The 14,854-nt window shown below is 51.3% G+C and overlaps 1 protein-coding gene across 1 annotated transcript; it reads right to left on the reverse strand.

Moving 5' to 3' along the window:
* Nucleotides 1-340: 340 nt before the first annotated feature.
* LOC113920833 (5-hydroxytryptamine receptor 5B) lies at nt 341-13,508 on the reverse strand. Its single transcript, XM_027591199.1, has 2 exons — nt 12,729-13,508; nt 341-1,499 (listed from the first exon to the last, which is right to left on the reverse strand). The coding sequence occupies exons 1-2, from the start codon at nt 13,506-13,508 to the stop codon at nt 1,164-1,166; spliced, it is 1,116 nt and encodes a 371-aa protein (XP_027447000.1). The 3' UTR covers nt 341-1,163.
* Nucleotides 13,509-14,854: the final 1,346 nt, after the last annotated feature.

Consider the following 14,854-nt stretch of genomic DNA (forward strand, 5'->3'; position numbering starts at 1 on the left):
ACCAGCCCTTCCCAAAATCAGGGGAACTGTGGCCAGCATGACTTAGTCTAGGCATCTCCCCTCATCCAGGCCCTTGGACCCCTAAATCCCCGGGGCCACATTTGGTATTTTCAGGAAGGCCAAGATTCACTATGGCAGTTTGGGATTGTTGTGTCTTAGACTGCAGTCATCCCCATTTCAATGGCATATGTGAATGTGTGTGTGTGTGTGTGTGTGTGTGTGAGAGAGAGAGAGAGAGAGAGAGAGAGAGAGATCGATCAGTCATACATATGATTTTGAGCCTAGAAATCAATGCTTCAAAAAATATTTTTATTACACATACAAGTGCGTATGATGAAGTGGTGGGAACATTTCTCATAGCTGCTCCCCCTTGTTCAGAAGCAGAGAAAGGACCCCGCTGGGATCCTCAATTCTGGCCGGCTGGGATCCCCTGGGGAGCTTTAAACACTCCTGCCTGAGTCTCCCCCTCCCAAAGGCCAATTTAATTGGTCTAAAGAACAATCTAAGCATCTAGCACTGTCTCTCACTGATGAAAAAAGAACTCAATAATTAGACTTCTCTGAAAGCCTGATTCAGTAGATATGGGTGGCACCACTTTTTTTTTTTATAAAAAAAAAAAAACTTTCAGATGATTCCCATCTCCCCAGTTGGGATACACCGCCTTGGAGATGGGGGGAGGTAAGTTGAATCAGGTGGGTAGAGGTGGGGGCTGTTTCACAAAGGAGACAGTCTCCTGAGTGGGCCCCCAAACAGGCCACCTGGGGCTCTGTGCCGAGGGATCCCCTCGGAGGAACAGGGTATTAAATAAAGGAAAGGCAAGTCAGCTTCCACTCCTGTGTCCGTTCCAACCAGTTAGCTGTACCTAGAGCGCTGTCTGATAAAGGTCCTGAGGCAGAGGTCCCGCTCCGTGGAGAAACGTGCCACGATCGATTAGCAATGTCTGCCACACACCCGGGAAGAGGGCGTAGCTGCACGCCTGCCACGCATGCGCTGTCTTTCCCGGCGAGCCTTTGGCATTGCAGGTCCTACAGTCCAGGCCCGATGGTACGGCTCTGACGTCATCGGTACTCTCTTGTGGGCCCAGGCTCCCAGATGCCTGGGGCGGGGAGAAATACCAGTTCCCTGCCCTCGGCCCTACCTGCAGGTCTCCTCGAGCCCTGGGTTTATCTCTGCTTGCTGAAGAGGCTCTTGAAGGCGTTGTTGTAGTTCTTGTTAAATGCTGTGTAAATCAGGGGGTTAAAGAAAGAATTGGAGTAGCCAAGCCACAAGAATATGCTTTTCCAGATGGGGGGCAGGCTGCAGGCACAGAGGGGACTGATGAGCTCCGCCAGGAAGAAGGGGATCCAGCACAGCACAAACACGCCGATGAGAATGCCCACCATCACGGCTGCCCGCTTCTCCTTCTGCTCCCGCCACGAGTTCCCGCTCATCTGAAAGGCCACCACTGGGCGACGCGCCGCGAACACCACCATCTCAGCCTCCTGAGGGGCCTCCTTCACCTTGGAACAAGGGAAACGTGCGATTAACACATAAAACCTGACGTGGGATGATAAAGCAGCATGGGCTTGCTCCAGTGTGGCCAACACCTCTCCTGCAGCCTCTCAAGATGCGCTTATACCAGAATCCATCCAAAATGTTGGGTGAAAATGTTCCTGAAACTGTAAGTTAAAATAAGCCCTGAAGGGGGCAGCAGGGTGGCTCAGCCGGTTAAGCATCTGCCTTCCTGGGATGGAGTCCTGCATCCCGCTCCCTGCTCAGCGGGGAGCCTGCTTCTCCCTTTCCTTCTGCCTACTGCTCTGCCTACTTATGCTCTCTCTCTGACAAATAAATAAAATCTTAAAAAAAAAAAATAAGCCCTGAAGTTTCTCCCTGGAGTGAGAGTGGTGGTCCCCACGATGTCAGATAATAAGATATAAAAAGGGAAGGTGGCAGATAAGAGCAGGAGCCTCAGTGTCAGACTCTGGCTTGAGTCCCAGCCCCAGTGGCCAAATCTGCTTTTGCCCCTCTGTGAAGCTGGGTGACAGTGTCCTCTCCCTCCATCGTAAGGCCACCGGGGAGGTGAAGTGAACTGGGAATGTGCTGGCTGCCTGGCACAACTCCTGGCACATGCACCCATTCGACAGTCATGGAGTGGGCTGGGACTTGGACCCCAAAGAGAGCAGATCCCAGCCCAGGCACAAAGTGCGCAGCTGGTGAGGCAGCCTATAAACATCAATATTGCAAGAAATTATACAACGATGTGCTAAATGGATTCCAGATTTAGATTCTGGAGTAGTTCTGCTGCCTAGCTTAAACAAAACAAAACAAAAAACTGTAAATGCCTTTGTGGTAATAATTCACTACCATTTCAGGAGCCTCTGGTGCACCGTCCACCCTGTCACCCCCATCCTTTGGTCAGCTCCTCTTCACCTCTAGGGTCTCAGCTTAGAGGCAGAGTGGCCTCTCAGAGTGGCCTTTCTAACCCTCTAAACTCAAACACATCTCCCTGTTTGGTACCCCTTTCTCCTCTTCTGTAGAATCTGTGCGGCTATGGCAATTACACCTGTCCGCCCACCCTGGGCCAAGCTGAACCGGCGCTGGGACTGTTTCCCTTGGACACACAGATGCCCGGCAGCAGCACCTGGTGCCTGGCCGGTGCTCAGGAAACGGCCGCTCAGTGAACCAGTGATCATGACGACAGAAAGGTCTACACCTGCGTCTCCCTTCTCCTTTAGAAGAGACCGCGCTGACCCATCCCCGCATAGGGGACCATCCTCAAGTCACCAGACAAGTCTGAGCCACAGAGACGTGCCATCCTGAAACCATCTCATGAATACTGAGCCGTGTCTTGGGGAGGGAACCATCTTATCAGAGCAGGAGCAGAAGTGGAAGGTGGCGTGGTCGTTTTCCTCCCTCCGGGCTCAGGACTGGGCCCTTTTCCAGCCACTTCTCTGCTGACCTAAATGGCCTCCCAGGCACTTGAGTCCCTCCCCCGGGGAACGGAAATTCCAAATCCTTGATATGCTATTGAGGCAAAGACATGGGGTGAATTCAGTTCAAAGGGGCTCCTGGGGGAAAGAAACAGAAAAGGCAAGTTCACTGAGTAAGTTGGTTTAAAGGACCTGGCCTCCAGCCCTGTGGCGGTTAGCAGCATCCAGCTCCGCTCCACCGCGGCATCTGTTTGCTAGAAGCCCATGTTCCCAACTTTCCACCTGAGCCTGCTACACCCCTCGCAGAGAGAGATGCGGGAAGACCGTGGAATCTTTCCAGAAACGGCTTCAAAGAAACGGAGTGGCAGAGAGACGCGATACAGCCTGGGATGGTGATTCCGGTTTGCAAGGAGACTGACTAGCTTGGTTTTTGTCGTTTGAAATATAATATCCGATAGAAAGCCAAAAGAGGCTAAGAACAGCTCCAGAGAAGTTAACCATAAAACAGGCACTATGCTTAAGTCTTGTAAAACAGACATAAACAGACACTATGCTTAAGTCTTGTAAGGGACGATTTGAATTCATTCTTACATCAAAATTTGGGGTATTATTATCTCCATTTCAGAGTTGAGAAAACACTCCAAGATGTTAAATACCTTGTCCAAGATCACCCAGTTGCTTATGGTAAGAGCTGGAAGTCAAACGGGAGTATTTTGAACCAGAGACCACACTCTTAATCCCTACCTGTTTTGCACCTTTAGTAAAGGTGATTGATCTGGATGGGTTCCAACGGAATCTTTATTTATTTTATTTTATTTTTTTAAAATATTTTATTTATTTGAGAGAGAGAGAGAGCATGAGTGGGGGGAGGGGCAGAGGCAGAGGGAGAAGCAGGCTTCCTGCTGAGCAGGGAGCCCAATGCAGGGCTCAATCCCAGGACCCCAAGATCATGACCTGCGTCGAAGGCAGACGCTTAACCATTTGAGCCACCCAGGCGCCCCAAAAGAATCTATTTTAAGAATACATATGCTTGAGATTTTTTTCAGAATGGACATGTATGGCTTCCTGGCGATTTCTAGGGTCTCTGGCCACCAGCTCTGGAGCCATCCCTGAGCTTCTCCGTCTTTCCTCATTGGTCTTCTCTCTCCTCACCTCTTCAGCCCGACTTCCCTCTGCACACCTGTCCTAACACTAACCATTCAGGCTTTAAGGGGCCTCTGACCTCTGGCTAGAAACCTCCCCCCGCCCCCCAATCTGCAGGGAAGAGTCCAGGCTGTTGGATACACATATCCGGTAGTCCCTGGCATTTTTGGGTCCTGCTGTAAAAGGAAAGGTGCTCTGAATACACAGAAGTTTGGAGACACCAAACACCATGGCCAAGACCACACAAGCTGGGGGGAAAGCAGAACCAAGGCGCCTGCCTGGTCAGTCTGGTTCCAGGCCTGTATGGCCTCTCTCTGCCATGCTGGGACGGGACCTAAAAGATGAGTTTACCTTAACCTCTCCATAGAATCTGAGGCTTTTTCATCTACAATTAATTAAGGACCAATTCTGCCAGACAATATATGCTTAGACATTTATTAACCACCCACTGTGTGTATGGGGACTCTGTAGTAGAATCTCCCGTCAAGTTCCAATTTGAAACATTCTGTTCCACTGTTCCCATCAGTACTCCGATGTCAGGGCAAGGATTCTGAATTGTTCAGAACACTGTGTCACCACGGACAGGCCAGGAGGGCAGGGACCATGAGTGTCTGGGCCCCTGAAGCGTCCCTAGCACCTAGTATCATGAATGGCATATAGTAAAAATAGTAAAAGTTTATTGACTTGGGAGATGTTTCGGGGAGACGATTCTCTTGCAGGTCTCTTGCATTTCTGCACATTCTGCTAAGGAAGGCACTGACAGCCCCAAGTTTAGACTGGCTTATCGAGGATGTTTGTAAAGCAAACAACCTTAGAAGATAGAGATTAGTGTCTCCCAGTGGAAAAACAGCAGCTTGGCTTGCAGCCCCTTACAAAAGATTCAGGTTTCCTAAGGGCACAAGGCAGGTTTATCGAATGTCCAACACTGGGCAATACAGAGTTGAGCTCTCTCACCTAGGAGTTTCTCTGCCGTGATGCAGATCCATCTGGGCTGCTCCACGTCATCCCCGGGCGAGTTTGAGGGTAAGGGGAACCAGTGTCAATATGACGCTCCTGTGGACCTGTGTGCCAAGCGTAATAAAGTCCTCTGACTCTGATTCAGAGTCTCCTGGCTCCTGCCAGTGCCCAGTGAGCTGTGGCAGGCTGACTTGTTAGCTTGCAGGCAGGGTAAAATCTCGGACCTTCCAGGTTGCTGACAGTGGTCTGGTACGTGACTGGGTGGCTCCCCCCCGCCGCCCCGCCGCTATCTTACTCAGTAAGAACAGCAACCAGTAAGGAAGGAACAAGGAAGCGATGCTCAGAGCAAGTTAGCGGTCAGAGAGGGTTCTAATCAGAGCCCCCCCATTCCCTCATTTCTACACCTCTAAATGCGAAGAGCCTTGTCTGTGCTGTGGGCTTACTGTGAGGAACACACGGGAGGCCCGCTTAAACCTCAACTTCCCGACCCCTTGTCCCTTCCTTCTTCTCTAAAAAAAAAAAAAAAAAAAAAAAAAAAAAAAATCCAGCTGCCACAGAAAGAACCCACAAACATTTGTAATCCTCTAATGTTGTCAATTAAACATCTAATAAGAAATAGGAGAGACAAGCAAAAAAGAAGAAGGATGGTCCTAATCACTTGTGGAACAAACAGTAGTTTCCACTGTGACCCCACGGGTCAGGCATCCAAGTATGGCAACGAGACTCTTTACTAAGCCTGGTGTCAGGGCGCCCATACTGATCCTAGTGATGAATTAAGCCCTACAACGTCTGAGAGGGAGACAGGACACAGAGAGATTTCTGACTCGGGCTGAAGGCAATCTGGATTGTAACTGGAATTCCCTGTTTCTATCCAGAGCTCGGCAGGATAGCTGGGGCTCCAATCTCTCTGCCCAGGGTTCACTGAGATAACCAAGCTCCACGGTGCATTTCCCAAAGGCACTTTACAGAGTTAACTCACCAAAATAGCTCCTCAAAGTGAACAGAAGCTGTCTAGTATGTCTGACAAACTAGATCAGGAAATTTTCTCAGCTGCTTCTCTTGTGTGAAAAGAAAAAAGAAAAGAAATTCAGGAAGTTTTCTTACAGAAAAAAAAAAAGCAGAGCATGCTGGGCTTGAAAAAAAAATAACTTTTCCTTCAGTGTAATTATATTCACAAGAGTATAGAGTGTAGTTTTTCTGAGCTCTTGCGTGTGATCGTAACATAAGGTACAGTTGCTATCTTTCTTGTTTTTGGAGAACGTGGATTTTTGTGGGGAGCGTAGTCACCGTGGATTGGCTAAGGATCCACTGGAGTTAATTCTGAGAAGGGGAATACATCTGTGTTTTCTGCTCTAATGTCATCTGATCGAGTCATCCCCATTTTACGAGTGGATGCCAATGGAAGGGCCTCTGTTGAGGCAAGAGTTCATACCCTGAAATCCCTGGAAGCCCAAGCCAGAGATTCTTGGCACGGAGGGTAGGGAGGAGGGAGTAATGGAAAGAAGGGAGGCTTTGCCTTTTGCACATGTATTGTCCAGACTCAGCGTTCTGATTTGCCCCCCTTGGGGGCCATGCCCTGACAACTACAGCCCTGCCTCAGAGAGTCACAGTTACTATTACACTGTGGGTTCCTTCTCTCAGAAAAGTCAGGGGGAAGGAAGGCTCAGCATCAGTCTTCAGAGATGGGCTTCAGGGACTGCCCTATGCAAATCGGGTGACTAAGCACCTATATACCTTTCTGGGCAGCAAGCCCAAGTCATCTGCGACCTACCCAAAGGTTAAGAACTGTGGAATTTGGATCTCAGTGTTCCCCTGAAAAGCTCAGTCTATTCCAAGAACCACACAGATTTGAGGAGTAGATCATTGCAAGGTCATTGGTGAAGACACATGGTCCCTGCACCGTATTTGCCTAACCACCACCCCCCCCCCCCGCCTTTCTCCTTCTCCCCCTCCACTCTTCTCCAACAATCCAATCAGAGAGAAAAGAGAAATGGAAGTAGAGGTAAAGAGACAGAATGAACACAACAACATAAAGGAAACAGCAAGGGAGAAGTTTGTAGAGACGGGAAGGCCAGGGGCATTTCTGAAGGTGCAGATTTTGAAAACGCTCCTTGACACATCCAAGTACTTCTGGAAACTCGCAGACTCTTAGGTGCCCATCTTAAAAGAATCAAACCATAAACCAGATTTTTTTATTACCACTGATAGAATTTGATTCATAAAATGTACTTTCCTAAAGTTAAAATAAGCTTGCAGTCTGGCATGAGAATGTGTTTGAGCCCACAGTTCTTTTAATAGATGGAATCAGAACAAGGGTGGTGATTTTCCGCCACCGTCTTCCTGTACGTAAGCTCTGACAAGCCCGCAGGCCCACCAGCAGCTTAGTCTTTGGGGTGGTCCAGATGACAACTAAACATTGGACAAGTGACAAAAACAAAGGGCTCTGTAGAGATTTCAGGTCACTCAAGGCTTATGTACTATATGCTTACAACACAAAAACTTAATTTATGCTAATACAGAGAGTTAGCTTAGAGAGGCCAATATTTTATAATGTAACATTATCTAACACTCAGATCCAAGTTGTTGCAAACCCTACAGCTCAATATTACACATCTATTTTGCCCTTGACCATGTACAAAGTGCTTTCCCATATTCAGGCTCTCAGGACCATTCATTGTATTCTGGACAGACTTCTAGCAGAGCACCTATAAGATTTTACTGCATTTTTAATTATATAGTTGTGGTCTATTAAAATTAATCCCTTGAGAATAGAGACCTTGCTCACTCATTCTTTGAAACTTCAGAGGCTATGACAGTGCCTGATATGCAGGTCAGTAACAGTCGCTCAAGTAATTTTGAACCCATCTGTGTGTCTTACACTGGTGGTTTTTTAAAATCTGTTCACAAGTTCACTGATACTTTTCCAAAGGTGGAGCCTAATTCCCCTTGCCTTGGGTGTGGGCTGGAGTTGGCGACTCACTTCTAGTGACTAGACTATAGGGGAAGAGATCTCATGTAACTTCTGACACTAGTCTGTAAAAGGCATTGCAGTTTCCTCCTTGCTGTGCTCTCTGGGAAGAAGGGAAGCCAGGCACCATGTTGTGACAACGCTTAAGCAGCCCTGGGGAGACCTCCTGCTAACAGCCCTGTGAGTCAGCCATCTTGGAAGCAGTCTCCAGCCCCAGTCAAGCCTTTGAACGACTGCTGCCCCACCCGACATCTTGGCTACAACCACATGAGACCTTGGGCCCAGAAGGTCAAAGCCATTCCCAAGCCTGACCCACAGAAACTTAATACATGTTTGTTGTTTTACACCACTAAGCTTTGGGCTAATTTGTTAAACAAGTGAGAAGTAACTCCCCTATTAGGATGGTGAGTAATAGTAGTAAGAGGAATAAAATCATCATTCATTTTTTTTTGGAAACTTACAAGAGGAATTTTAGAGAACAATAATGAAGATGCTACAGCAGCTTGCATTTATGGTTTACTATTTTAGAGACTCTGTATATACCATTATCTCATTTACTCATCACAAGAATATTGTGAGGCAGGTGGCAATATTTCCATTTTACCTGTGGGGAAATGCAGGCTTAGATTAAGTCACTCAGCTACAGTGCTAATAAGTGGCACAAAAAGAATTGAAATCCAGGTCTCCTTGCTTCCAAATCCCATGCTCTTCAACCACTGGGCACACTGTCTCCCACCACATGTTTATTGATTGAGTGAGTGAGTGAGTGAAGGGTGTCAGCGAGGGCTGCATTACCACATTCATGAGCCCTAGGCATCTCTGCCTCTGTGGGCCCCTTCTCCCATTAAAAAATATTAAAAATTATATTTTATGACCATATTATTATGAAGACTAATATAACTGAGGCTGGATACATTATTATATATTCATTGCTCTTATATTCATTCTTCCCCTAATTTTAAAAGAAATTAAAATTGAACCATTTCCACAGACCCCTAAAAGTACTGTGGTTCTGGTAGTGTACCTATTGTGCCTAATGAATAATCAGACCCTGCTTATCAACTTGTGCATGGTAATCAAACAATTGAAAAAAAAAACAGTTTTTGATGTCACATTTTAAAAGCCAACTACATAATCTCCATTCATTTTGCTTTTTTCTTCTCCTCAATAGTAAAGGGCACAGGCCAGTGGGAAACAATCATGACCCATGGGGGTTGCTTGGAGGGGGGCGAGCAGGACATAATCTATATGTGGTGCTCATTCTAGAAAGCTGAAAGAAAGGAGGGCAGGGTAGGAATGAACCCTGCCTCCTGAGAGAAGCGGGGGAGTGCCTCCATGCTCAGCTGTGGTCAGCTGTCCTGGAAAGGACAGAGTTCACGAACATAGTTTTGAGACCCTGCTCCCATGCTGCCCCCACCTTGACTGAGATATGGCTGCCTCCTTCCTATGAAGGTGAGGTACCTGAGGGCAGTGGAACAGTGCTCAGCAGTTAAATCCCTGGAGACAGACAGCGTGGAGGAATGACAAAGTAAAGAACAGTGACCTCAGCTTCTCCACGCTTTAACTCTGTGGTCTTAGATGAACTGACTCTGTGGCGACTTAGTTTTATCAAGTGGAAAATGAGGGTTGGTGCCAAAGACAGTGTTCACCAAATAATTCACGTGCTTCCCTGGATGTCACAGCCAGTGGCTGGCCAATGAGCCGAGGACAGAGCTGACATGTGTCTGCTTTGGGGGAAGGCAGTTAAAGGCTGCTTTATTTCCATCCATCTCTTGCCTTCACGCGGCAACCTTGGAAGCCAGTCGTTCCAGACCGCAAAGCTAGAAGATGGCAAGGGGTCCAGGTCCATGAGATGCTGCCTGGCGGAGAGCTCTGCAGGAGGGGACCCACACTGAACTTTGAGAGTGAGATAAGCTGTCCATTTGGGGGTCATATGTGGCTGAGCATGTCTCAGCTGATCCGGACTGATGGAGATGATAGGGTCAACCCAGCTGGGTCATGGAGATGAAAGAGAAGATGGATGTAGAGCATCAAGCACAGTGTCTGGATGACAGGACTCACTTAGTAAACATTGGTTTCCGGCTCTACTTTCAAAAACTGCATTTTGCCCCAGAGAATTAAATCACTGCACAGGAACTCTTGCTGGTCCCATTCTGATCATATCTCAGTGTTGGGACCTGGCCACAGAATTGCAGAAAAGATGAAGGATGTACACAGCCCCATTACCAGAGCCTTCGGACTCCGTTAAGTGCTTCTATCACCCACAAAAAGCAGTAACAGACACGTTGCAGGACCTAAATTCAACTCATTTTCCCTAGAGTGCAGGCAACAGCAGGCGGGGCGGGGGGAAGGTAGATAGTATTCCAGGCATATTATTTTAAGTTTCCATTTGGGTGTCTTGTGGTCAGAAACCTTGTAGATGCTGACGGAGCAGCATTACCCAGGCATTTGAGTGAGGGCTGGCCGAAGCCTAAGGAAGCGGGATGCTCTCCAACATGGTCCCCTCTGTAATCTCAGCATCACGTGACTGGAGAGCCCCAGCCAGGGCTTAGCCCCATACTGTGTATTAGAGAAGAGAACTTGCAGCCCAGAGCGGGGGAAGGGATTGCCCTGGGTCCCACTGCCAGCAAGTGGAAAATCACATCACTGGCCCTGCCTCCCCGAGCTCTTTCTCTCCACCCATGGCCACCCCGAATTGGCCAGGTTCCTGTTCACTCTCTTCTTCTCGGTATCACCTGCCTGGATGGGGTCTTTCAAAAATGAACGCCCAACTCAGGTTTGGCAAGCCTTTCGGGCATCCATTCTGCCATGATTTCTCTAGGTGCACATTGGGTTGATGTAGCTATTAAAAATCAGCCCTACCTCCGCAATCAGACAGAGAAGCTATAATCACCCCAGGCATTTCCAAGGGACCTTTCAAAGAACATCATAAATTCTGAATAAAGCTCTCCCCTACCAACACTTTCCAATTCTAGTCTTGACATTCCTATTTTATGCTACAAAATCCCTCTGCCATTTAATGAAGAGGAAAGAGCCTGCTTTTTTAAAACATGTTTGCGTAGCCTACGTATCTGAGCTAACTTTCCAAAATTAAAACAAAACTAACAACAGAAAACCTACTGTCTCTTTCTCCCTGCCCCCTCCCACCGGCAGTCCTTCCTTGGGCCATGCACAGTGGTCTCGGGCACACACCCCCACCCCTTTACCCCCGCCCCCTTAGCCATGGTTTCACTTCCCTTCCCGAAGTTTCAGTTATCTGTGATCAACCGAGGTCCAGAAGATGATCCTCCTGATTCATCCACGTCAGTAGTAGCCTAACACTACGTCACGATGCCTACGTCATCACCTCATGTCATGTCCTCACGTGGGCATTTTATCACCTCATAGCATAACCAGAGGAAGGGTGAGTACAGTACAATATTTTTGAAAGAGAGATCACAGTCACATAATTTTTATTATAGTATATTGGTATAATTGTTCTATTTTATTATTAGGTATGTTGTTAACCTCTGTGCCTAATTTATAAATTAAACTCTATCTTCAGGATGTATGTATAGGAAAAAATAGCATATCTGTGGTTTTAGGCATCCACTGGGGGTCCTGGAAGGTATGCCTGTGGACAAAGGGCAACTATTTTATTGTATTTGGAAAGGGGCAACAAGTCCTGTTGTTATTCTCCAGGACTTGGAGCCTGACCACCACCCCCCGCCGAAAAAGGGAAAGTTTGGGGCTTCTAGGATGAGGAGGGAGCTGATATTTATTAGGGCCTGGCCAAAAGGCAGAAAGCTCCAGTTCTAAATGCAATCAGAGAAGTTCTGCCAAATACGTGTTCCTCTGTCTCATTCATTTCCAGGGTTTGGTTCTGGCCCATTGCGGACTGCCAGGCAACACCCCGTTGATCCCTACCCCAGCCAGCTCTGCCACCCCGGGGTGCCAGGCACTGTGCTGGTGCCTCACATGCTCCATCTCGTGAGATCCTTCCTCACCAAGAGCCCTGTGAAGCAGGAATGAACTTGTTTAAAGACGTGGAAAAGAGGCCCGCAGAGATTAAACAACTGCCCCCAATGTCCCGAGCTGGGATCTGAACGGACGGTTCTATCTCCTTCCAAAGTCGCTAGAGGAAAACCCCGAGTTTGCGGTAGTGAGAGGAAAGTGATACTTGGGCTCTATTTTCCGCTCACTTCCCTCTTTGGCAGGGAGCTGGCCGACAGAGTTGGAGATTCCGTTTCTGGACTGCAGAGGGTGGACCTGGGTGCAGCGGCGAAGGAAAACGCAGGAACGTGGTCCTCTGCACGCGCTCCCAGCCCGCCGCAGTCCCGCTCTGTCTAGCCGCCACCCGGAAGCTGGCGGCTGCCCGTGTCACAGGGACACAACCGCTCCTGGGGAAAGCCCCAAGGGCTCGGCTCATCGGTGGTGCCCTCACCACTCCCCAGTAACGCTGCCCCTGCAGACCCCCTACAGCCGCGTGCCTCCTCGGCGCCCGCGCCCCCACCAGCCCTAGTGCGCGGGTGGTGAAAGCCCTTCCCCCGCGCGCCGGGTCCGCGGGGGGCCAGCCCCACGCGTGCGCGCCAGCGGCGGGTGAGGCGCCCCTCGGGGCGCGCTCCAGGGCAGCAGATGCCAAACTCTCCGGGCGCTCCAGGTGCGCGCCCCAAGTGTGCAAGCTTCCGCCGCCGACTCTCCCGCCGGCCGAGTCGCCTCCTCCCGCAGCGCCCCCCGCCCCCCGCGCCCCCGTTGGGCGGCCCACCCCTCACCTGCACGGTGGCGGGCAGCGGCAGCACGGCCCGACGGCGGCGGCGGCCGAAACGAAACTTGGCCGCCTTGTAGATCTTCCAGTAGACGAAGAGCACCACGCCAAGCGGCAGGTAGAAGGCGCCGCAGGTGGAGAAGACGGCGTAGGAGGGCTCCTGGCTCACCTGGCAGCGCTGGCGCCGCGCGTCGTACCCCTCGCCCCAGCCGAAGAGCAGCGGCGCCAGGGCGATGAGCGCCGAGAGCGCCCAGGTGAGCGCGATCATGAGCGCCGAGGCGCGGCGGCGGGCGCGCAGCGTGTACTGCAGGTGGCGCGTGATGGTCCAGTAGCGGTCCAGGGCGATGGCCGCCACGTTCCAGATGCTGGCGGTGCAGCACAGCACGTCGAAGGAGATCCACACGTGGCACAGACTCCGGCCCAGCCGCCAGCGCCGCCCGGCCGACAGCTCGCTCACCAGGCTCAGGGGCATCACCAGCGCCGCCACCAGCACGTCCGACAGGGCCGTCGAGGCCACCAAGTTATGCGGCACACGATGGAAGGCGCGGACGCGCAGGATGGTGACCAGAACCAGCAGGTTCCACAGGAAAGTGGCCGCGATCAGCAGCACCAGCAGCGTCACCACCAGCACCGTGAAGACGGAGAAAGGCGGCTCGCGGCCCGGCAGGGCGGCACCGCCGGGGGTCGACCCGACGACCCCGCCGGGGCTCGGGCCGATGCTGCAGGCCTCGGATCCCAGGGGAAGGGCGACGCCGGTGGCAGCCACCGAGAGGTTAGCTGCTTCCATGGCGCGCGGCGCGCGGGATCCCGGCTTCCCGGCAGGGGACACACGCGCGCCGCCCCGGGCTCGTGGGGACCCGGCGGGTGCGGGCGTGGAAGGGGTCGCTGCGTAACCCCGGGAGGACAGAGAGGGGTCCAGGTCGCCCTACCCAGCCCCCCCTTGGGTCGCAGCCCCCTTTTGGCTCCTCTGCTCGGAGCCCTCGTGGATCTCCTTTCCAGTGGAAGAAAAAAAGAGAGTGGGACCCCCTCAGGAGTCCAGCTGGGCTCGGCGAGCCCGTCCCTCCCACCTCTCCGCGCCGTCCCCGGGGCAACGTGCTGTCACAGGGCTGGGAATCCGGGAGCGCCGCTGAGTGTCCGCGCGCAGGGGCGGGTTGGAGAGGTGCCCCCACCCACAGCGGGCGGCCGCAGGAGCCGGGCTGCACCGGGGAGGGCGGGCGGGGGAGGGGGTGGCGGCCCGGGGACCCGCCACAACACCATCCACAGGCCTTCACGCAGCCATTCCGTAGCCGCCACCCTCGCGGATCCCTCGGACCCGGTTTGACATCGAGAAACAGAGGCGCTCCCCCAACCCCTCTCCCGGACGGAGGAGTTCTAGTTTCGTCGAATCACGATCCCACGTATATCTAAAAGAGGAGGTTCGGGTACTGAGGTACCCCAAAGTGGAAGCTCCTAAAGCCGGCCCCATCCTGCCACTTCACCCGCGACACAGGGGCTTCGTGGTGCCTTGACAAGTTCACTCTGGCTCTGGGCAGAAAGAACGCAGCCTCTAGGCAGTTTGGCAGAGGTCCCAGAAGAGGGAGGGATTACAACCCGTCCTTGCCATCCCTAACCCTGCCCCACCGTATCTGCACCTGTCCTTCCCACCTCACCCCCCCCCCCCCCGCCTTGCATTTGCTAACATTCCTGACTGTACTATATACCTTCCAGGCTTTCACATCCAGGTTGGAATTATTTTTTGTTGACCTTTAGGCAAAGGTAGAAACCAATTGGAAGAGGCGAAATCACCCTAACCTTCCACCCGGCCCCCCATTTTCAGTCTCATGCTTTTAAAAAATAATTCAGTCATAATTAATTCAACCCAAGGCTGCATTACTTCCGTTCCTGGGTGTAGGATAGAAACATGACCGCAGAGCCAAAAGTGCCCCTTCTCTTTTCACTGCAGCAGACCGGAAGTCATCCACTGGCTTCTTGCCAACATCCTAGAACAGCCAGAGTGGGCACTGCACTCTGAGAGTCAGCTCTCAGAGAGACGCTTTCTGGAAGGGCCCCTGAGTCTGTAGCAGGTGGAAGGGTTTTCTTCTCCTAAGCAGTCCCACCTCTGGCACCTGGGGCAATGTTTGGGGATCTGGACCC

Source organism: Zalophus californianus, chromosome 3 (assembly GCF_009762305.2).
Source record: "Zalophus californianus isolate mZalCal1 chromosome 3, mZalCal1.pri.v2, whole genome shotgun sequence".
Classification (NCBI taxonomy): Eukaryota; Metazoa; Chordata; class Mammalia; order Carnivora; family Otariidae; genus Zalophus; species Zalophus californianus.